This window comes from Sus scrofa, chromosome 17 (assembly GCF_000003025.6).
Source record: "Sus scrofa isolate TJ Tabasco breed Duroc chromosome 17, Sscrofa11.1, whole genome shotgun sequence".
Lineage (NCBI taxonomy): Eukaryota > Metazoa > Chordata > Mammalia > Artiodactyla > Suidae > Sus > Sus scrofa.
Genome location: NC_010459.5, coordinates 36,043,721 through 36,067,789, shown reverse-complemented (window position 1 = coordinate 36,067,789; position 24,069 = coordinate 36,043,721). Strand labels below are relative to the sequence as shown.

Sequence of the window (24,069 nt, the reverse complement as noted above, 5' to 3'; positions counted from 1 at the left end):
TTTCTCCAATTCACAGAAGACAAGCTAATGGATACATACTTTAATGAAGCTTTACTTCCAGCATTTTTTAGCTTTAGGCTTCTTTACATGCTGAGACAGCTTCTGATAATCACAAAGCCATGTATTTTAAGTATTCCAGCTAAGTGTGAGGACCTTAGCCGAGAAGTCAGTCCCTGCAGCCCGCCATCCACTCAGGCCCCAGCTCGTGCCGGCCCCTCCCTCACTGCTGCCTGCTGCTTCGGCGAGAGGTGCTTGGCTCTTCAAGGCCAAAACCAGTCGCCCTCCCCACCGCTCATCAGCTGTTGGGGATCTCTCAGCCATCTCAGTCTGAGCGAGGCGGCTGGGACAAGCAGCTGTGGGGGGGCATCACAGCTCATGGTTTTGAATCACAAGCAAAAAGGACCCCTGCCGCTGTCATCAGAGTCCTGCTTCCAGCCCCCACGGTGGATCACGGGGATGCTGACCACGCTACGCAGAGTCTAAAGCGACGCTGACAAATCACGCCTTTGGGACCAACCTCACAGAAGAACGCCACACGCAAGAATGTCAGCCCCGGAGCCACGGTGAGGTGGGCTGGTGTCTGCGCCTTTGGTGAGGCTTCTGCGCCCCAACCTGCCCCTCCTCCCACCCTGGCAGGGCGGCGGCAGAACATGACCGAGACCACAAGTGCAGGTTGTACAGGTTTATTTTTCCAAGACCACAGAGACATACAAGAGCAGTGCTTTCCCTGGCAGACCAGTTTCCAACTGTCCCCTAGAGCGGCCCCGAAGGTCACAGCAGAAGGAAGAAGAGGATCAAACACACTTGGGCCTCTGTTCCCTGTCTTTGGTAAACAGACTCTTGAAGCTGACAACTGGGACTTGGCCAATACTGCGCTTTAATCACCACCAAATCTTTGCCAATTTCCCACTCACGCTTCAGATGACAGAAATGCCACACTGGATGAAAAGTGAGGTTGGGGGAAGACCTTTCAGATGAAATGAGACTTGCTGAAGTCATACCAATTTTACAGCTCACACAGAAGCACTCACACGGGGAGGCCTAAGGTAAACAAGAAGGACGCTCAACTCACAGGTCGAGGTACAGGAAATAAGGCAGGAAGCAGGGTAAGGGAAGACGGCTATGGAGACATCTACTTGCTGGAAACACGCTGGGAGAGAGGCAGGCAGCAGGCATAGCTGGTTCTTCCTCAACCTGCTGTCAAAAGTATGTCCGGTGAAGGAGTTCTCTTGTGGTGCGGTGGGTTAAGGATCCAGCACTGTTACTGCAGCGGCCTGCGTCACTGCTGTGGCACGGATTCAATCCCTGCCCCAAGAACTTCCACATGCTGCAGGTGCGGCCAAAAATAAAAAAAAAATAAAAAAAAATAAAAAGTATGTCCAGTGGAGCCTTGTGGCCCCAAGAGCACATGGTCCCAGGTACAGCTGACAGGTGGTGACCCGGGTCTGGAAGGCCCCCTGGGGGCTGCCCAGGGCACTCACCCTCGGATTCAGAAGCACTTAACACTGGTGGTGGTGATTTGTCACATACGGCAGCGGGGAGCCAGTGAAGGTCAGAGGAGAAGAGACGAGAAGAGCAAGACGCATTTGCCCGGCAGCGAGTGGCCAGGCTGCCCGTGGCTCTGCAGGCGTTGGCAGGTCCACTGGTAACGGGGTGTTGGGCCACCTGGCAGGTCACAAGTCAATCAGTCCACCCCTCACATTGGGCAGCACCAAAAGCAGCGGCTCTGACATGGGTGGAGAGAAGTCAATTACACCACTTTAATGCAATGATGCCGAAGATGTAAAATAAGAGAGAGACGTTTGTGTTCTCTGTACAATACATCCATTTACAGAATCGGCCAGTACTGTGTACAACATATAAATACATGATAAAACATCAGAGGTGCATAGAGCATACTTACAGAAGCCAAAAGCTCACTTTATACATCCAAGGATAAAGAGTTAAAAATATAAAAATAAGAAAAACACACTGCTTTGAAATGTAAAATGACTTTCACATACACAGGTGCGTGGAGAGGCCCACTCCCAGAGTCCAAAGTGACGGAGAGGGTGTCGAGCAGAGGAATTCACCTGCCAGACGTCTGGACACCTGACTTACAAGGAGGAAACCCTATTCCCGACCCATTGTCCAAGCAGGTCTATTCAAGGTTCAGAAACAGGTTAAGTCCCAAACTGGCTTCAGCAACAGAACCAAAGGTCAAACTGGCTCCATCAACTGACAAATGACGGACGGTGACCCTGAGGTCAGCAGGTGCTTAAGCCCCCTGGTGGGCACTGCTGGGAGTGACTGTAAACCCTGTACTGGCTTCTTCCCCATCAGCTCCCCAGGAGGAGCAGCAGGAGGAGAGACGGCAGGGAGGGGGCAGTGGAAGACTGACGTTTCTACTCAGTTCACGCAGGTTAGCTCCCTAGGTGGGGAGCACAACCTTCTCGCTTCTGCTTCAAGTCCCTCAGGGTCTCAAGGAGGCTCCCGCACCACACCAAGCTCTGACTGAGTGAGAGCTCAGGCCGGCCGGCCTTGGGCAGCCAGCGAATTGCCCTGCAGGAAACCCTTCCAGCAAGACCAGAAGAGCCAACAGGTGGCAGAGGGGCTTTAGCACTAAAAATTTTAGGGAGAGGCAAGAGAATTCTTGCCTAGAGAGACAAAGTCTATTTTATCAATATTCTGTATACCGATTTAAGATCAATCATTATCAAAATACACACACTAAATATACAACTTTTCCCATGGCCATAATTTATTATCTCACCACAAGGCACAATACACAGAGCTTTGAGGGTCCAATACAGTCATCGTGACAGAACGCGCCGCAGCCCTGGCACATGATCATGGCTTTCAGGCTGCACGCACACTGGAGCGAGATGCTTTCCACCGTGCTGCTGTCGGTGAACATCTGCAAGGAAAGTGATGCACTGTGGCTCGCACCAAAGTTTGCTTTGTGGCTCAGCTGCACCACACTTCCAGCAAGGCCTTTGGGAAAGGTGGGGGAGCTGGAGGAATAATTAAAGCTGGTGGAACTGAGCTGGAGTTTGGAAAGCTTCCCATAAAAGGCCTGTTTGATGTTGAGTTGGGAGGGGATGGAAGAAGGCTCCAGAGGCTGACTGAGCCCTTTCCCAGGCTCTCGGGGTAATTTCCAGAAGGGCAAATCAAGGACAAAGGGCATCCCTTGCAAATGATCCACCAGCTCCCGAGGACCAGGCCCCATTGCCTTTCTGTTCTCTGCGTTTGCCTTGAGAGGCCCCCCACCAAAAATCTTCTCACTCTTGATTCTGTCAAAAGAGGCAGGCGGTGGCTTTGGAGCCCAGTCTTCCCTGGCAGTCTGTACCCCACCAGACACGGAGTTCTTGCTTGGAGCCAACTTCCTACTGGGAAAAGTGGGAGGGGCATCAGCAGGCAGTGGCGCTGGCTCCACAGGCCTGGGGCACTGAAGGGCTGCAGCCTCGTTCTGGGAGCCAAAGAGCTTCTTCCCTTGGCCTCCAGCACTGTTCTGGTCACCCAGGGCCCGACCTGCCGGATCGGGACCCAAGGAGACCGCATTTGGAGATGAGAAACAAGGGGCTCTCGAGGTAGTGAGATTTCCTGGACTTGTGCCTGGGGCGGCACTTGAATTACTGCTCTGGGTCAGATGACCAGCTTCCTTTTGATCTTTAAAACTGAAAGAGGAGGACTGCTCTTTGGAGTCCACTTCCACTTTCCCAGAGGCAGCCACTGGGTGTGTCACTGGATAGAGAGAGTCTGAACTTGGGGCTTTCTTGGAGATTTCCGAGGACGCTCCAGGAACCTGGGTAACCTGCAGGCTGGCAAGGCCGGTGCTTGCTTCACGGCTCTCAGGTAGAAGAGACTCCTTCGAGGTTCTTGACGAACTAGGACTGCTCCTACCAACCTCGTAACTGTTTTCCCCAGGATCTTGCAAAGATTGTGTCCCCAGGGAGCCGCCATGGCTCTGCTCTTTCGTAAGCGGCAGTTGTGGGGATTCGGGTTTGCTGCTCCCATGGGCTGGAGGAAGAACCTTCTCTAGGGGTAGGCTGCCCTGCAGCAACTGCATCACGAGTGGGTTGGTGGCCTCCACTGAGGACGTGGGGCGGCCAAGAGACACGGGCCTCGGCTGGTACTCAGTACTGGCCAACAGCAGGGAGTCTGGGATTTTGGGGGGAACTGCACATACTCGAGACACCCAGCTCTGAGGAGCAACCATGCTGTCTGTCCTTGTGACCAGACTCGGGTCGCGGTGCACCTCGGGGAGTGCGGCGGAGCCATTCCAATCATGTTTCTCAGCCTGGTCTGCCGCCGAGGACCTCTCCTGCACTGCGGCTTCACCAGGGTCGGCCTCGCTGCTGTCCTCAGAGAAGTGGCCTTCAAAGTCAGAGGCTGTGTCTGTGGACTCGCTGTGAGGACTCAGGGCTTCAGAGTCTCCATTGATTCTCAGCTTTGCAACTTCTAGCTGCCTGTTGCCAGCGCGGTCAGCACACCCTTGAGATGGCACTGCCCAGAGGGAAGCCAAGTCATCGAGGGGATCCAGCCCCTCCTCAGCTGTCAAGGCCCCAGGCAACCCCGGAACGAGGGGAGCAGCTTTGTCCCGCTCTTCTCCCACCTGGGGCTCAAGAGGTGGGGCACCTTTTCTGGAGGTGGGTTCAGGCTGTCTCACTGACCCGTCATCTGACAGGCCAGGCATCCGAGGAGCAGCACCAGCGGAGAAGAGAGCCTCACTTTTCAAGTTTCCTTGTCTAGCAGCTCTTTCCCTGGTGGGTGGGCCCGAGGCACTGAGTCCTGATTCATCATCAAACTGTCTGTCCTGCAGGCAACCAGCCAATGATTCAGGGATAGAACATGGGGTCACATTCTCAGGGTCCTTCACGGTGGGATTACGGTCACTGTCCAGAGCCTGGCTGGTGCCTCCTTCTAATACAACATCCCCTGCTGGAGCCTGAACAGGACTGTTCTCCAAGGGGACTGGGGGTCCTTGCTCCCCATTATCGCTTTCCCAGGAAGTGGCACCAGACCCACATTCGGTTCTACCTCGCAGATGCAACGTGGGCTGTTCAACTAACCCCTCAGGTGCTGGGGTTCTGGAGGACAGTGGGGGCAGAGCCTGGCATGGCTGGTCCCCAGTGGGAGCAATGGGGAGCTGGGAGGCATCTTCCAGCCCGCTCCTGAGGACATCTGGAACCCTCTGTAGAGGGCAGCTCTGCTCCTTTCTGAGCAAAGCCAGGTCTTCTCTCCTGGCTCTGGACATGGCAGTTCCAGCCTGGACAAGCTCACCGTTTAGAGGATGAGGCGGCAGTAGTTGTGTTCGCTGTAGATCTGACGCACACACTCCAGGGGCACTCGGGGCTCCCCTGGGCTCAGGGTGGCCACAGGCCTCACCACCATCACCACTGCTGCTGCCTCTGCCACCTCCCTCATCGGTGGCCCCGCCGCCACCTCCACCCGGGCCACCCCCCCCTCCGATGGCAGTGGTGGCCGCCTCTCGATGGCAGTGGTGGCCTCTCGCCCCTCGGACTTGCAGAGCACGGGCTTTAATGTCTGCAAGGGTCCTGGCGCCAGTCCAGCCCCGGCAGGAGGACTCCGTGATGGGGACGATGCGGGGGCATATCTGGTAAGTGGGCTGACCTTTAACCACCCAGGGTGGTTTGATACGTGAAAGCTGAATCTGCAAGAGAAGAATGAGAAAACAGTTTTAACTGACTGAGTGCTATGGCCTAGGAACTATAAAGCTAAACTGGGACTCTAGTAGCTCAGGGGTCATAGCCTAGAGAAGGAAAATGTTTTCCTTAAAAATGAAATAAGCATGGAAAGATGGCTGTCCAAGACACCACACCATTCTGAGGAGATTCTGCTCAAGGGCTCTTATATGCCACACTTCCACATTTGATTTCTGGTGGGACTGTGTGAGTCACTACACAAAAGAATCTACTACTACCTAATAAAAGATTTTAAAACCCCAGAGGATTCTGACCTCTAGAGAGAACTTCAACAGAGTGAACAAACAAGTGAGGAAGAAAAGAACTTTATCCCCCTGGCATTCAAGTCAATCTCAAGAACAGCTCTCTTCTAGAGAGTGCCACACCCCCACATAATTAATACAAGGGCCCAGGGCCTTCTGTCCCTGCCAAGGAGTCCCATTAATCTCCTGTCCCTTCAAGGGGACTGGGCCTAGGGCAGCCAGAATCAAGCAGCCTCCTACCCGGATGGGCGGGACTTTGGGCTCCTCTTTGGTGGGCTGTGGCTTTTCGGTGTGAACACTTTCAATTGTGTTACGAAAGGACTGACGATCTTCAAGCCGGGGCTTCTTTTCGGGAAAGGATGCAGAGGCTGCCTGCTCCAAGGATTTCCTCTTCTGATCCTTGGGTTCCTGATCCACGGTCTCCTGAGGCACGCTGGGATTTCTGTCTGGAGACGTGGAGACACGTGCCAGGTCATCTGGACTGGGCTGCATCCGGGAAGCCACAGTTTCTGCCGGGGATTTGGGACTCTCTGAGGTGGGTGCTGTGGAGGATGTGCCAGCTGGATGGGGACTGCCCACCCCTACTGCATCAGTCTTAGCCTCCCCATCCTTGTAGAGGGGGATGTCTGGTGCCACAGACTGTGTGTCTTTAGCAATCTCTGCTTGTTCTGGCTCCTGTTTTTTGTACAGATTCCTTCGGGCTCTGGTTCGGAGATCTGGCCGAGAGCGTTTCTTGAAATGCCCATCTCGCTGTCGGGTGGCCTGGCCACGCTGTGGTCGTGTTGATTCTCCTGGGACACGCAAGTCACTCTTGATTTCAGCCTCCTCCTGGCCCACATTCTGCTGCAATGACTCTTCTTTGGTCAAACCCAATCTGCAAACCAAACTCACACCATCAGTTACAAGGGCAGAGAGGGCACGTCTATTTTACTTCTATGAACAACATACACCCAGATGTTAGATCTCTCAGAACAAAATTAATCTGTATGGTACATAATGCTAACCACAGAAAAACCTGTGTCAGCTTCCCTCTGAATGGCACTAAACTGAATGAGAGTCACTGCAACCTCCTCATCTCCAGGCGACCTATAGGCTTTGAGAACAGCTGCCTCCATTCCCCCAGAGGCCAGACCAGGACTCATAGCGCCAAGAGCCTTACTTCTGTCCATAGTAGTCTTCGAAGAACTTTTCTTTCCACTGTTCCACCTTCTTTTCCTTCTCCATTTCCTGTCGTATCCTGACTTGCATCTCATGAGTGAATTCGCCTAGAGAGAAAGAAAACTTTTCAAGTGGTTCATCAAGGATATTCATGTCTGTCTTACGAAAAGCTAATCTTGTAGTTCTATCATGTCAGAAGTTTTCTAAATAACATGTAACTGTGGTGAGTTTGGAAATCTTTTTTTTTTTTTTGGCTACACCCGCGGTATGCAAAAATTCCAAAGCCAAGGATAAAACCTGTGCCACAGCAATGACCCAATGCACAGCAGTGATAATGCTGGATCCGTCATCCGCTAAGCTATCAGGGAACTCCTGGAAATGGTTTTTTAACACTATCTTCTGGCTCCTGTCTCCACTGGAGGACCTCTCACATCATGCTCTTACTCAGTACAGAACACGTCCATTCAGGGAAATGTACTCTTCCCTAGGGCAAGCAGTTCTTCAAAGGCAAGCAGCACAATGACCAAAGAAGCAAAACAAAAACAAACAAGAGAATCACTCTTACTCCTCGTGCAGAAAAAAGTTAACACAGCAGGCTTAGAGAGAGGGCTGCTGACAAGGTGGGCTCTTGGCTGATATCTGGGAACTTGGATTTCAGGAGGGTCCCCACCCCTAACCAACAGGAATGGCTCACTGTGCCTGGAGTCTATCCATGGTGAGCCCCTGCTCTCCTCTGGGGGCTCTGGAATGTGGGTATGCTCCAGGCACAGGCTTCCTACATGATTGATCCCAGGAAGAGCCCTAGGCACCAAGTCCTTAACAGGCTGCCCTGGAAGACTGCATTTCCCATATGCTGCCAAAACGCCCTGCTGAGGGAACTGAGCATATCCTGGGTGACTGCACTGGGAGAGGGCCTGGGAAGCCTGCACCTGCTTTCCCTGGACTACACCCCAGACATCTTTTCCCTGTGCTAACTTTGCCCTGTATTCTTCTGCTGAAATAAATTACAGCCGGAGTACAACTACATGCTGAGTCCTGCAGGTCCTAGTAAATCATCGAACCAGAGGAGGAGGGGGGCGCAGTGTGTGTCTGTGAAACCTCCCAGAACCTTTCCCATGTAGCTTCCCCACAAAACTGAATTAAGAGAGGCTAACAATCACTGTATGTGGCAATGTCTCCAAAGACAGAGCATGTGGTGGAACTTAACAAGCAGGTCCAATGCCACGGTACACTTTCTTCCATCCGCCCAGACAATGCCCTGGTTACTGCAAGAATAGGAGGTTACAGCCTTAATGATCAAGAGGCAAGGCAGACAGATATACACACAGTGGAAGTCCAGATACTCCTGTACGTTCTTTAGCACTACGGAGCACATCAAGACCTACCATGTCTATCAGAAGAAAGCCCGCCTCATACTAAATGCCCCTTGAATAAAAGGCAAGAGATGGCTGAAAATGAGTGTTTGGGTTTTAAATACCAGAAAGTGACACCACACATGGGAGGCACCACTCAAGCCACTGAGATGAGAATGTCTACTCACCATCAGCCAGGCGTTCCCGCCAGCTCTGGGCCGCGTGGGTGAAAAACTCGTTGTTCAGTGCACTGCTGCTGAGACGTAACAGGCCATCCGTCCCCACCTAGAAAGAACGAGGTCAAAAAACGAATAAATAAATAAATTTAGAAAGGGAATAAAAGCCGGCCCAGAGAGAAGCAAAGAGGAAGCTGCCTGTGTGTACCTGTCTGTCTACTTCAGGCAGGAGGAAGAGGAGCTGCTGCTGGAAGTGGGACGGCAACGCGTGGAAGGTCCGAGAGTTGATCAGGGCCCGGAGGTTGGTATTGACGAGAATGGACCCAGGCGTCTCAAAATCTATCTCTTCCCCTCTGTTGCGCTTCATCTGACCTGTGATTTTTCAAGCAGTAAGAAACAAAATATAGGTGTTCAGCTTCTTAAAGCAAAAAAGCAAATACCAACAGAGGGAAAACTTTGGTGGCAGCACCCAAGCTACCCAGAACTTAGCTGCACACAGTCTGCTCAACTGTCCAGTCTATCCTAACCTAGCGGTTACCAGTATTCTTTCCGGGTTACTTCTGCTGCCATCAAACCTAAGAGAACACTTGGCCTTGCATCCTCTCAGACAAGACTTTGTAGCGTGCTATGCTACACTCTTCCCACAGAAAACCAGGCAAGGGGCAAGCTCTGAGCTTCCCTCAGAACTGGAGAACAGGCTTAGCAAAGCCAACAGGAGAAATTATGGAAGGTGTATAAAAGCAAATCCATTTAGAGTCCTACAGAAAAATCTGCAGAAAGCTTCTGTGAATGGGTTGGAAACATAGGACTTCCATGCAGAAAGGCACTAAGGGTTGCTTAAAGCCCACTGAAACGTCAATACTGCTCACAAAAGCCTCAGTGAATGGAAGAGAGAGCTCTGAGACTTTAAGACTGAGCACTACTGATGAGTGGGAGAAACTGCAAGACAGAAAAGCTAGTAGCCACTTGGGCAATGGTTTATTCTGATTTTCAGGAGCCAAGGTTAGTCTTCTTAATGGTTTCATGTGGCCCCTCTATAAAAAATAGCATGTGGGCTTCGAGAAACAAATACTGAAACAGCAAATCACATACTAGCCTTGCACACAGCCCTGCCGGGGGTGGGAGGTACACACTATGGAAGGCTTGCACCCCCAAACCCAACACAAGCTTCCACTCAACATACTAAGTTATAAAAAAAGGGCGTCTGACAGAGACTACAGATGTTGAGAACATAGTTGGCAGGATGCTATCAAAGAAAGAAAACAAATGCTAAAATTCCTCACTGAGAAGCTCAAAAGCAATTCCCACTCTCTTGAGCACTTACTAAGCAATATCAAGGCAGGCACAGGCTAGGCCCTTAAAGGGACATACAAGAAGCAATGTGGCACCATCTCTGCCCACAGGGAGTTCTCTCAGAGTCTAGCAGAGAAAATCTGCATTAAATAACCAAAATGCAAGGTTAAAAAACCAACAACAACAACAACAACAAAAAGTAAAGGGCCACCCAGGAAGTAAAAATAAACTGTAAAGGAAGTGGAGCAGAAGACATCATCTTCTCTCTAGGCCTGCAGGGGCCCCCTTACAGGCAGAGAAATGAGTGCCGAGCCACTCACCTGTGGCTGGCTTCCGGAAGCCTCTCAGGAGCGGGGCAGGGTCCCGGGCGACCTCGGCCTGGCCACGAATAGCAGCGCTGCCCAGGGCCAGAGAGCCGCTGCTGCTGCTGGACGGGCTGCCGCTCTCGCCATCGGCGTGGCGGCCCGAGAACCCTGAAGGCACAGCATTCCACTGGTCAAAAGTATCACACGCCGCGCCCGTGGCTCTCAGACAAGCTTACTTCTCCCAGCTCTCCCTGAAATGCTGCCAGCGATACTGGGGGCTTCCATGGCCCCGCCCTGGGCTGTCAGAGATCACCACCTCCTGGTCTGGCTTTAAAGCATCACGTAAGAATGCCAAACCGCCATCTCAGTTTGCACAGCACCTCGCCTGTTACAAAGCACCTGCACACGCCTTCACTGGACCCTTACGACAGCTCTGGGAGGCAAAGGGAGGGCGCCCAGCAGAGCCTGGCCCCAGCACCTAGGTCAGGTCTCACCACCACTGTGCCGGAGGAGGCGCAGCACCACCTAGTTCAGAAACTGCTGCTGCAGGGAGGCGGGTCCCCAGGACCCGAGGAAGGAGCGTCAGGATCACCAGCTTACACGTACCTGATGCAGATTCCACGTGGGCCCCGTTTACCTTCAGAGGAGTCAGGACAACTCGAGGCAGCATCACCCCGGTCTTTTTCTTCTGCTTGTTTGCCTATATTCCCAGAGGGAACAGAAAAAGAGCCCGAGTCACCTGCAGGTCCACAAGAGCAGTCCTTCTCAAGCCCATCTCCACCCACTGTCTTGTAACACAGTCAGTATGGAACCAACACGGGCAGCTAATGCCGAGAACAGCAATGACTCATGTTAGTGAGCCGGGTGCCAGCCACTGTGCTAGGCGTCACCCCAAACTGAAATGAACGTATTGTGACCCCCATTTTACAGAAAAGGAATCTGCCCGAAGCTACTGAGTGGCAGGGCAGTAATGCAAACTGCCAACTGCCAAGCTCAGATTCTCCCCACTCTGCTATCCTTTCCCATGTTTATCATAATAACAAAGTTATCCACTGTGATAAAGAGAAAAAACAAATCATTCTGCTCTCAGATCTACAACCCACTCTTCCTACAGCCCACTTTTAAATAATACTATCAGGGGGAGACCAAAATGATTTTTCTGCCAGCCTCAAAGACCCGCAAGGAACTTCAGGAGGAAGAGTCCTGTGCGGTGCGCCTGCCCTCGCGGCCTAGTCACAGCTCTCCTCCTTACCTGTGAGGAAGCTCGGCAGCTGTCCCTGGGATTAGCAAGAGGCCGACTCTGAGATTCCGTAGAACAGGAGGCATTAGAAGACGTTTCATCGAGAGAAACTGGAAGAGAGGGAAATAAAGGTTAGTCCCTAGCGACTGCTTATGGCTCCAGGCCCATCTCGTCAAGGGTACTTACCATCATTTTCACCACTCACAGTACTGGCTTCATTAGACCCACAGCTCTCCACATCAGCTGTGTCCTCTGGCTCCTCTCCCTCCACTGCAGCCGGACTGCGAGACCACTGCAGGGCATCCTTCTGTGACAGCAAGGCACAACTCAGGTGAGCAAAACCCTACAAATCCTATAAGCACAGTAGTCATTCCTAAATGTGTATTGCCTAGAGGAGAGGGATTCAGAATACCAATTAAATTCCTATACCTTTCTAATTGACCTCTTTTTCAGAACTGCTTTCCATACATACATCAAGGAAGTTAGACATAATTTTGCATCTAATCATTCATTAAAAGCATCTGGGGTGCCTCCTATAAACTACACCATGCTAGTTCCTGGGTGGAGGAAGGTATAAGGAGGGGAATCAGGAGCTCAAATAAGTAGGGAAGAAAATCCAATCTATAACAATACAAAGCACAGTAGTAGAAATATACAGAGAGCTGTGGCAGCCCAGAACAAGGAGCATCTAACTCATCAAGTTGGAAGAAAGAGGGCACGGAGGTACAGAAAGTGAGTAAGGACCAGGGAGGTAAGGTTTCTGAGGGAATGTGTTGCTTGAGCTGAGTTTTAAAGGAAGTTAGCTAGTAGGCAGGTAGGTTGGCAGTGGGGAGGAGCAGGGAGTTCCAGGTAATGGGATAAGCTAGTGTGGAAAAACATTTCAAACTCAAAGTAACCAGAGATTTCAGTATGTGTGTAAGAAACTGGATACGCGAGAAGGAGAGAGAGATAGCAAGAGGGCTGACGATATCATGACACTGTGCTGAGGGATTAAACTGTGATTGCTTTGGAGTCTCTGAAGGATATCAATTAGGATAATGATCTGAGTTTTAGGAATTTCATTCTGTTAACCACAGGAAGTCGGGGCAGGAAGAAGAGTTTCACTCTGTCAGAAAAAATGAAGATCTAAAAAAAGAAAGTGATGAAGATCTAAACTAATGTAAGGTGGTGAAAACAAGGCTAGAGTGTAGAAGAGAGCTCCACTCCAAAATGCATCTCTTAACAAACACTTCTTCCAACAGGTTTTGTTGTGGAGGCTCAAAATTAAACTACCCGTTCCCCAGGAAAACTCAGGGGCTACCTCAAAATCAGAAGGAGTATGAATGAGTACTGGGGGATGGAGAGAGGTGCAGCAGAGAAAGGCTGGGGCGGGGGTGTCATGTTCTTTGAATAAAATGTGTGAAAAAGAGTAGGTAAGATCACAATTCTACTAATTAAAAATACACCAGAAATTTATAAGGGAAATCCACAAAATTCTAACTCATGAAGTTCACGGGCCACTAGGAGTCCCCTTTTATCTGTAGTTTCTTTCACTTTCCACAATCAACTATGATTAGAAAATACTAAACGGGAAACAGCAGAAATACCCCGTAAGTTTCAAAGTGCACACTGTTCTGAGTATCACGATAAAATCTCAAGCTGTCCAGTTCCAACCTTCCTGGGATGAGGACCAACTCTTTGCTCTAGGACTCAGTATTTTAATTTTATTACAAAGACATTTTACACTGAAAAAAAAATTTTTTTAATTAATAGGTAATGAAACCAGAATATAAAAAATGCTATAAAAGCTAACACTGGAATATGTGAATGTGAACACTGTAAATGGCAGGATAGCATTAATGCTCAATTCCCCACGTGTGAGAACTGTATTGTGCTCATGTGCAGGAATGTTCTTGGATCGATGTATATCCCTTGTGTCCTTTCCCTTTTTTTTTTTAAATTAAGGTATAATTTACAAAGAGTGAAATGTATACCATCTGATTAGTTTTGACAAATACACACCAAGATAGAGAACAGATCTAACACTCCTAGCAGTTCCCATGTGCCCCTTCCTAGTCCACCCCACTCTACGCTGCCCCTTCCAGCCCACTGAGACAATGACTGCTCTGGTTTCTAACACCAAAAGTAGTTCTGCCTATTCCTGTTCTACGTGTAAATGGAATCACACAGGATGTACTCTTTTGTGTCTGGCTTCTTTCACTCAGTGGAATGTTTAGGAGGGTCGTCCATGTTGCTGCCTACATCAACAGTTCATGACTTGTTTTCACAGAAGAGCATACCAACGATCTGTTCATCTATTCTTCTGCTGAAGGTATGTGAGTTATTTCCAGATTTGGGCTATCACGAACAAAGCTACTCTGAGCATTTTTGTACAGAGTTTTTCCTCGACATGTTTTCATTTTCATAGGTAAATATCTAAGAGAACTTCCGGGATACAGGATGGAGGAATGTTCAACTTCATTTAAAAACAAAAATCCCAAGACGCCAAAGATTTACAATCCCAACAGCACTGTATGAGTCCTAGGTGCTCCACATCCTCACCAACATTTGGTGTTGTCAGTCTTATTTCAGCCATTCTAAAGCAGTACTTCATTATGGTTTTAATTTTCATTTTCCTGATAATTAAAGGTACTGAATACATTTTAATGTGCTTATTGGCCACTGTCATATCTTCCCTTTTGAAGTCATTTGTTCAAGTGTTTAACTTCTTTTTTTTCTTTTCTTTTTAGGGCCAAAACCATGGCATATGGAAGTTCTCAGGCTAAGCGGTGAATCAGAGCTACAGCCACAGGCCTACACCACAGCCATGTCAATGTCACATCCAAGCCGTGTCTGTGACCTACACCACAGCTCATGGCAATGCCAGATCCTTAACCCACTGAGTGAGGCCAGGGATCAAACCTGTGTCCTCATGGATCCTAGTCGGGTTCATTAACCGCTGAGCCACAAAGGGAACTCCCTCATTTTTCAATTAAGTTATTATTACTATTATTTTAACTATGGGTATGCATTACTTCTACAAATACATTTTAAACACTTTTATTTTGAGATAATTTCAAATTTAAAGAAAAGCTGTAAGAATAAAAATAGTACAAAGAACACCTATGTAATTTTTACCCATGTTCACCTATTAACACAAATAAATGTTTTTAAAATACATAAAGCATATTAGTTTGGCAAGGCAACTGTAAGAGGCTAGTGATGCAGGGAAAAAAAGCAATCAGCATTAATAACTAAACCCAGATAAAATACTTTCCCGTAAGTCAAATGTTTTGAAAAATAAAAGACACCGTAAATACAAGCTCCAAATAAGAATAAAACAGTAAAGTTTAAACCAATTAAGTTTAAACCATTCAGGATTAGGTTCTCAACTAAAAAACCATAAAGTAAATCTCATGCATGCCTTTCCTTTCTTTATGGGTCTGACAAATCACTTCTGAACAAGAAATGTATGTATACTCTCTTAGGGTAGGCTGATCTGAGGGCTTTTTAATGCAAATTATTAAAAATTAAGTCATATTTTTGACCGTTCAACAGTATACCAAAGTTCCTGACCAAAGCATTAAAAAAAAGGTTAGAAGAAACCAAAATGTCATAATTTCCAAACAAGTATAATTAATTACATTGATCTAAGAGACTCTGACCTAGTAAGAAATTCAGCAAGATTTTAAGATTCAAAACACATTAACATGGAGTTCCTGTTGTGTGGCAGCAGAAACGAATCTGTCTGGGAACCATGAGGTTGCGGATTCAATCCCTGGCCTTGCTCAGTGGGTTAAGGATCCAGCGCTGCCGTGAGCTGTGGTATAGGTTGCAGATGCGGCTCGAATCTGGTATTGCTGTGGTATAGGCCAGCAGTTGTAGCTCTGATTTGACCCCTAGCCTGGGAACCTCCATATGCCGAGAGTACAGCTCTAAAAAACAAAAAAACAAAAACAAAACAAAAAAACACATTAACACAACATCAGCAGTAACACCACCAATTAGAAAATGTACGGGAATTCCTTAGTGGTCAAGATTTGGCCTGGTTTGAGAACTAAGATCCCATACCAAGCTACTGCATGCCAAGGAAGGGAGGGAGGAAGAGAGAAAGAAAACAAAAGAGGAAGGAAGGAAGGAAGGAAGGAGGGAAACCTAACTTATAACAACAAAGAATATGTTACTCTGGGATAAAGTTCACAAAAGAAGTAAAACCATTTCATGAAGAAAACAAAGCTTATCAAGAAAGGTTTAAGAAGTTCCCGTTGTGGGCAGTGGTTAACGAATCCGACTAGGAACCATGAGGTTGCGGGTTCGGTCCCTGCCCTTGCTCAGTGGGTTAAGGATCTGGGGTTGCCGTGAGCTGTGGTGTAGGTTGCAGACGCGGCTCGGATCCCGTGTTGCTGTGGCTCTGGCGTAGGCCAGTGGCTACAGCTCCGACTGGACCCCTAGCCTGGGAACCTCCATATGCCACGGGATTGGCCCAAAGAAATAGCAAAAAGACAGACAAAAAAAAAAAAAAGAAAGGTTTAAAACCTAAATAAATGGAGAGCTACACCATGTTCTTGGTTAAGACTCAATACTGTAAAGATGTTAATTCTCCACAAATTGATTTGCAGATTCAATGAAATTCCAGTAAAACTCTTAACCGGATTTTTTGGCCATGCACACAGCATGTGAAAGTTCCCAGGCCAGGGATCAAACTGTGCCACAGCAACAACCTGAGCCACTGCAGTGACAATGCTGGATCCTTAACCCACTGTGCCACAAGGGAACTCTTCTACTAGTTTTTGTTTTTGTTTTTAATAGAGCTTGACTCTACAGGGATAAGCAATAGACTACAAATAGCCAAGACACTCTCAAAGAAGAACAAGATGGAAAAACCCTCTTTCGTTCTGTTTTTATATATAAAGCTCTAGTAATTAAATGAGTAGATCAGCAGTGGACAGAGGGAGGGGAGAATAGGAAATGACTGCTGAAGGGTTTCTTTTAGAAGCAATGGAAATGTTCTTGAATATTACGGTGATGGTTGTATGAGTTTATGAATATACTAAAAGCCACTGAATTGTACACTTTAAATGGATAAACTATATGGTCTGTGAGTTATAGCCCAATAAACCTAGATAAAAAACTGCTTACTAAATTTTACTGACAGACTCTGAAAACACGAATGATATTAATCAAAATTTGTAAAAAGCCACATAAAAAAGACATTAAAGTATACAGAAAGTTTATAGCTCCAAAGTTAAAATTCATCTTTAGACAACGGTTTGTTGATGTTTTAACTCTGTTATGTGAATCCTAAAGAAAAATGAAAAAACCAGTAAACACAACCTCTGTGTATGCTTGGGAAAAGGTTTTATACATTTTAAAAATACTCAATATAAAAAGAAAGTTCTTTTTATTCTTTTATTTTAGGGACGCACCTAAATATGAAAGGTTCCCAGGTTAGGGGTCTAATCAGAGCTATAGCCACCAGTCAATGCCACAGCCACAGCAACGCAGGATCCGAGCTGTGTCTGCGACCTACACCACAGCTCACGGCTACACTGGATCCTTAACCCACTGAGCAAGGCCAGAGATCAAACCTGAAACCTCATGGATACTACTTAGATTCATAAAAAGAAAGTTCTATTGAATTTGAAATCCATTTGCATTATCACAAGCAATTTCAATATTATAGCTGTCAAAGAAAGAAAAGCAAGAGCTGTTATTTTAAAAATGAACAAACTCTTGGAATACAGCTTTGAGAGAAGAAACTGAGATCTCATTAATAACAAAAAAGAAGTTTCCATCAACCAGAAATAAATTCTCATCTGTGATTGGTCACCCACATCTGCAAACAGTTTCTAGTTGATGGTGACCACCACAATCCCGCCTCTGAAACCCCTGGGCCTAGATGTTTTAGAATTCAGCATTTCTTCAATTTCAGAATGGCAATATGCCATATATTACCACCACCAGCAGCCCATAATCAAATACATTAATATTTTTTGAATTAACATGTATGTATATACCAAGTGAAATAAACAGGTTTAAAGTAACCTTGTCAGGGAGTTCCTGTCGTGGCTCAGTGGTTAACGAATCTGACTAGGAACCATGAGGTTGCGGCTTTGTTCCCTGACCTCGCTCAGTGGGTTAAGGATCTGGCAATGCCGTGAGCTGTGGTGTAGGTCACAGATGCGGCTCGGATCCCTTGTTGCTGTGGCTGTGGCGTAGGCCAGCGGCTATAGCTCTGATTGGACCCCTAGCCTGGGAACCTCCATATGCCGCAGGAGCGGCCCAAGAAATAGCAAAAAAATAAAATAAAATAATAAAATAAAGTAACCTTGTCAGTCTAGATCAGTTTTGCCACCAAATGATTTTAGACAAATCAGGATTTACTGCCAAATGATTTAGGAAAAATTTTTCAGTTCTCAAAATATTTTGGATTTCAATATTGTTAAGGGATTGCTGGACCATTTAAAAAGCATATGTATTTCCCAATAAAATTTTTGAAAAGACTTGGAAGTTTTATTTTTTTTTTTTTCTTTTTGTCTTCCTGCCTTTTCTAGGGCTGCTCCCGTGGCATATAGAGGTTCCCAAGACTAGGGGTCTAAATCGGAGCTGTACTGCCGGCCTACGCCAGAGCCACAGCAACAAGGGATCCCAGCCACATCTGCGACCTACCTACACAACTCATAGCACTGCCGGATCTAACCCACTGAGTGAGGCCAGGGATTGGACCTGCAACCTCATGGTTCCTAGTCGGATTTGTTAACCACTGAGCCATAACGGGAACTCCTGGAAGTTTTATAATTCTACTTTTCTCATCACAGGTACATAACACAGGAAGAAAGTGTAATGAAATATTTCTAAGCCCCCCAGATCACCTCCAATCACCTCCAATTTACCCATTAAAAGGTAAGCAAGTAGTCTCCTAGAAAGAGTCTCACACATCTGCATACAGAGACCACAAAAATAAAATAATGATTATTACAGCAGTTTTACTATCACAGTTTATAATAGTGAAAAACTGGGGAAAGGTGAAAAATCGAAAATTCTATAATGGGGACTGGATAAATAATATATTGATATGATACACTATTAAATGACAGGTAAAAGGAATAAAAAATACATCTACATAAACAAACTACACATTGCTTCTTCTTTTAAGGGCCACACCCACAGCATATGGAAGTTCCCAGGCTAGGGGTCGAATCAGAGCTGTAGCTGCTAGCCTATGCCAGAGCCACAGCAATGCAGGATCCAAGCCGCATCTGCAACCTACACCACAGCTCACGGCAACGCTGGATCCTTAACCCACTAAGCGAGGCCAAGGATCAAACCCACAACCTCATGGTTACTAGTCGGATTCCTTTCTACTGCACCACAATGGGATCTTCCCAAACTACACATTCTTCATGGATACATATGAGTAGGAAGGATGCACATTAAATTAACGGCAGTGGTTGGCTGCTACTGGGAAGAACAAGGGCCATAAGCCTGGACAGCAAGTAGAGTACAAGGGGAGGGTCTGGTGTGGAAGTCAAAGACATTTCCCACTTTCTCTGCACAAAGGCTGCAGCTTCCATTTAAACATGGCAAAATGAACAGACAAAACATTCTTTGCAAAACTTGCGAAGCCTCATCAGAATGGCTGCATTAAAACTAAGGTTTAAACCTACAGAGGAAAAACTCACAAAGCACAAGCCAGTCATACAGTAAAACTGGGATTAAGAGCTACTAGGAACCACCGCAGACAGAGCTGAGGTATGGGAATGAAAAGAGGGGGATGGGCTAGAAGTCTGAACAAGAAGTTAGACCCCTTAGACCTCTGGGACCGCAAACAGGCCATGCCCATCTCTAGCTCCAAAAGAAAAGAGAAGATTTACATTCTGACTGGACTAAACCAGAGAGGTTCTGAAATAGAAGACACTAGCTCTAGGAGTGTGGAGGGTGTGAAGTGCCACACTCTATAAACAGAAGTAATAAGTCAAAGATCATGTACAAAATGTTAACACCATCAGCTTTTTCCTCGAACTCAGCTCCCCAAGCTCTCCAAACAGCAGTAGCCTTACAACCCCCACCTGCTCTCAACTACCTGGTAAGAGATGGATTCCTCCTCCTTCCTAAGAGAAAATATCTTCAAAGTACAGACAATTGGAGGATTGCAAAAAAACATTCAGGTCCCCCCTCAATCACAGCCAACGAGCAGTGCCCACAAGCACAGAATCTGTCAGTTCTCACCATGAATGACGTATCAAAAACCCTCAAATAAGTAGGCACTACTGTTACATGAAGGAAAGCAACCAAAATAAACAGAGGAACTGAAAGGAAACTGAGATAATGAATATTTATTTGTTATCAAAGAGACAGTTCAAAAACAAGAACAGAATGCTATTTTAAAAAATAAAAGAATATCAGGGAGTTCCCGTCGTGGCGCAGTGGTTAACGAATCCAACTAGGAACCATGAGGTTGCGGGTTCGGTCCCTGCCCTTGCTCAGTGGGTTAACCATCCCGCGTTGCCTTGAGCTGTGGTGTAGGTTGCAGACGTGGCTCAGATCCTGCATTGCTGTGGCTCTGGCGTAGGCTGGTGGCTACAGCTCCAATTCGACCCCTAGCCTGGGAACCTCCATATGCCGCGGGAGCAGCCCAAGAAATGGCAAAAAGACAAAAATAAATAAATAAATAAATAAAAGAATATCAGAGAATGCGAGCAACTTGCTACTAATTAAAAATGAGATACAGGAGTTCCCACTGTGGCTCAGCAGTAACACACCTGACTAGTATCCATTAGCATGTGGGTTTGATCCCTGGCCTTGCTCAGCGGGTTAAGTAAGGATTCAGCGTTGTTGTGAGCTGTGGTGTAGGCTGCAGACCCAGCTTGGGTCTGGTGTTGCTGTGGCTTTGGTGTAGGCTGGCAGCTGCCGCTACAATTTGACCCCTAGACTGGGAACTACCATACATATGCCATAGGATCGGCCCTAAAAAAAAAAAAAAAAAAAAAAAAAAAAAAAAGAGCACAAGAGACAGAGAGAGACACCCCCCCCAAAAAAACCAAACCAAAAACACAACAATAACAAATAGGTGAATTCCCAGACTCAAAAGAAAATAAGGCTACATCAAAAAAAGTCCTACTGGAGTTCCTGTTGTGGTTCAGTGGGTTAAGAACCCAAAACAGTATGTATGAGGATGTAGCTTCGATCCCTAGCATAGTTCAGGGGGTTAAGGATCTGGCATTACCACAAACTGTGGTGTAGATCACAGATGGGGCTGTGGTGTACACCTGCAGTTGCAGCTCCAATTCTTCCCCCTAGCCCAGGAACTTCCATGTACCACAGGTGGGGCTGTTTATAAAAAAAAAAAAAAAAAAAAAAAAGTTCTACATGCAACAAAAGGAAATTCCAGAAAGAGAAAACAGAAAAAGACAGGAAGTTTTCCCCAAATTAAAAGACCTGAATTGCCCAGCATAATGAATGAAAAAGACCCATTATGCAGCACCACACCATGAAATTTGAAAATACAGGTCTGAAAAAAAAAAGAGATCCTAAAATCTTCTGGTCAGAGAGAACATATCACATGACAAAGAAATCAGAATGCCATCATGCTGCCTCTCAAGAGCAATTCTGGAAAATATAAGAGTAACACCTTTTGGAATTCTGAATCAAACCAATAATCTAGTATGGAACACAACAAAAAGACATGCATGGTCTCAAATAATTTACCTCCTATGCACCCATTCTCAGGAAGCAACTGGAGAATGTGTATTACATGAACAAACTACACAAAGGACGCTTGCATGATGAGATACAGGGAAGAAGGGCTACATAATACAGGAGAAAGGAGATGAAAATTCCTAAGGTGAGAATGAAGGAAAATCCCAGGAAAACAGCAATATGTCTGTCAGAGAGGGTAAAACCAAATTGTCCCAGTGTGTCTGGGACTTTTCTCATTTCAGCACTGAAAGTCCTGCACCCCAGGAAATCTCTCAATCCTGGGCAAACCAGGATGACTGGCCGCCCTATAAACAGTCCATAATGAACAGGAGAAAGGACAGCTATAGAACCAACCTTTAGAAAGAAGAATGAAACCGATGTGCCTGACCATGTCTAGAGGATTTAAAAAAAAAAAAGGGTTCCCATTGAGGTGCAGAGGAAAAGAATCCGACTAGGAACCGTGAGGTTTCAGGTTCCATCCCTGGCCTCACTCAGGGGGTTAAGGATCTGGCATTGCCTTGAGCTGCGGTACAGGCTGACAGCTGTAGCTCCAATTTGGCCCCTAGCCTAGGAACCTCCATATGCCATGGGCCCTAAAAACAACAACAACAACAAGAGGATTTTATAGCTAATAATAGCATTAGACTTGATCTTTTCTGTTTGTAATCCATTTTGTTTTTCATTCTTCAGCTTTATTAAAGTAAATGTGAAACATGGTTATAAAAGTCAAAATTATCTAAAGTTTATATTCAAGAGAATATAAACTGCCTCCTTTATCCCTTTCTTCCCCCTCCCCCAACAACCCCCCCTTTCCACTCCATTCCTACCTGGTTAGATAACCAATCTCATTGGTTTCCAGTTTATTCTTCTTATACAAATGATAATACCAACTCTGAACTTCCCCGTCATCCTTAGAAAGTGTATACTGTACACAACAAAGTGCAAAATACTTTTCACTCTTCCATTTTATAAATATCATTCCTTGGTCTCTTCTTAGCTGCATAATACTCCATGATGCAGATGTACAGAAGGTTATTTATGCAACCACTTTCCCATGCGCCAGCATTTACACTTTTAACATTTTACAAACAGAAACACCACTGCCTCGAATAACCTTGTGAATCTGCACTTTTTATTACTGAAAGTGTATCTTCAGAGTAAATTCCTGAAGTGGAAATGATGGGTCAAAAGTGTTAATGTAATTTTGTTAACAGCCAAATTCCCCTCAAAAAAGTTGTCTGGTTTGTGCTCCTAACAGCAAAGTATGACAGTGCATTTTCCCACAGCCTTGAAAACAGAAAATACTGTGATACTTTTGAGCCAAGGTGAGAATTCCACAACTCTCAAACATAGATAGCATTTTAACTATGTGCACCTGGGCTAAAGAAATAAAATGAACTACCAACATACACCGAGCTCTAGTTAGATTGGTTTTTCACAGTGGGACAGGTTGGCAATTCTGAAACTATTAAATGTTTATTCTAGAACTGAACAAATAAGAAGATATAAAGTAGGGAGCCAAACCTAAGCTTAAGAACCAAAAATGTAAAGCTTCCAGAGTTAAGAATCCAACTGCAATGTCTCGGGTCACTGCAGAGGCATAAGCTCAATGCCCTGCCAGGAGCAATGGGTTAAAGGACACAGTGTTGCCCCAACCGCCTGGCCCAGAATTCCAAATGCTGTGGCTGTAGCCATAAAAAATAAAAAATAAAACAAAACAAACCCAATTTTATACATATGCAAAGCTTCTATAGAAGAAAAAAAAATATTCACTGGATAGAAACAGATTTCTAAAAACACTAACTATATACTTTAAAAAATTTGATGGAGTTCCCGTCGTGGTGCAGTGGTTAACGAATCCGACTGGGAACCATGAGGTTGGTTGCGGGTTAGATCCCTGCCCTTGCTCAGTGGGTTAAGGATCCAGCATTGCCGTGAGCTGTGGTGTAGGTTGCAGATGCGGCTTGGATCCCATGTTGCTGTGGCTCTGGCGTAGGCCGGTGGCTACAGCTCCGATTGGACCCCTAGCCTGGGAACCTCCATATGCCATGAGAGCGGCCCAAGAAATGGCAAAAAGACAAAAAAAAAAAAAAAAAAAAAAAAAAATTGATAAAATGGACTTGCTCAAAACTGAAAATTTCTAATCAAAGACAGCTTAATAAAATGAAAAGGCAGCCTACAGAACAGGAAATATATTTGCAATACATACATCTGACAAAGGACTTGTATCCAGAGTACATTAAAAAAACCTCTATAAATGAAACCAAAAAGACTATATCTAAAAAATACTACTTAAAAAAAAAAGAGGAGGGGGGAGGGCTGCTAGCTTCTTCCCCCAAACTAGTGTGTTTTTCCATTACGTGTGTATACAAGAAAGGTGGGGAGAGGAGCCCCAGTGGCTTCGAGTAGAATGTCAGAGCCTGAGTGGGGAACAGGTGTCCACAGCTGGGGCCAGCATGGTGTGGGAGTCAGAGCTCATGAGGGGCAAAATTCTCAAACAAGAAATGACAAGGGGCAGGGTAGCAAAGCCCAAGGTAGGTGTGGAGGGCTATTAAATGAGGCAGCAGCCTGGAGTGGGGCATCAGAGCTTGAGCAGATGAGGCCTTCAACCACGGGGGCCATCATCGCAGAGGGTGCTGGAGTTCAAGAGGGGTCAAAAGGGCATGTTCACGAAGGAAGGGCAGCAACAGTGATGGGAGAGCAGAGTAGTTATATAAGAGATTGGGAAGATCATTAGAGGTAACAGGAAAACTAGGAGTCAGATTTATTACTGCGGGAGAAGGAAGTTAACAGAAATTGAAAGGGAGAAAAGTACAACGAACCCTCTGGGCTTGCATTAAAATTTGTTATTGGAGTTCCTGTTGTGACGCAACAGGAATAAATCCGACTAGGAACCATGAGGTTGTGGGTTTGATCCCTG

At 46.4% G+C, this 24,069-nt stretch overlaps 1 protein-coding gene across 3 annotated transcripts in view; it reads right to left on the bottom strand.

Moving 5' to 3' along the window:
• ASXL1 (additional sex combs like 1, transcriptional regulator) overlaps positions 668–24,069 on the bottom strand; it is an 81,145-nt gene continuing 57,743 nt past the window's right edge. The window contains exons 5-13 of one of the 3 annotated variants that reach the window (XM_021077426.1): positions 11,658–11,778; positions 11,484–11,581; positions 10,838–10,931; positions 10,247–10,399; positions 8,842–9,005; positions 8,646–8,742; positions 7,107–7,212; positions 6,188–6,821; positions 668–5,653 (exon numbers count right to left, since the gene is read on the bottom strand). In XM_021077426.1, the coding sequence (XP_020933085.1) occupies positions 2,744–5,653; positions 6,188–6,821; positions 7,107–7,212; positions 8,646–8,742; positions 8,842–9,005; positions 10,247–10,399; positions 10,838–10,931; positions 11,484–11,581; positions 11,658–11,778 (4,377 nt within the window). In that variant the 3' untranslated portion in view covers positions 668–2,743. Of the gene's footprint in view, positions 5,654–6,187; positions 6,822–7,106; positions 7,213–8,645; positions 8,743–8,841; positions 9,006–10,246; positions 10,400–10,837; positions 10,932–11,483; positions 11,582–11,657; positions 11,824–24,069 lie in introns of those variants that run through there. The other 2 variants (XM_021077427.1, XM_021077428.1) reach the window with 2 other exon arrangements.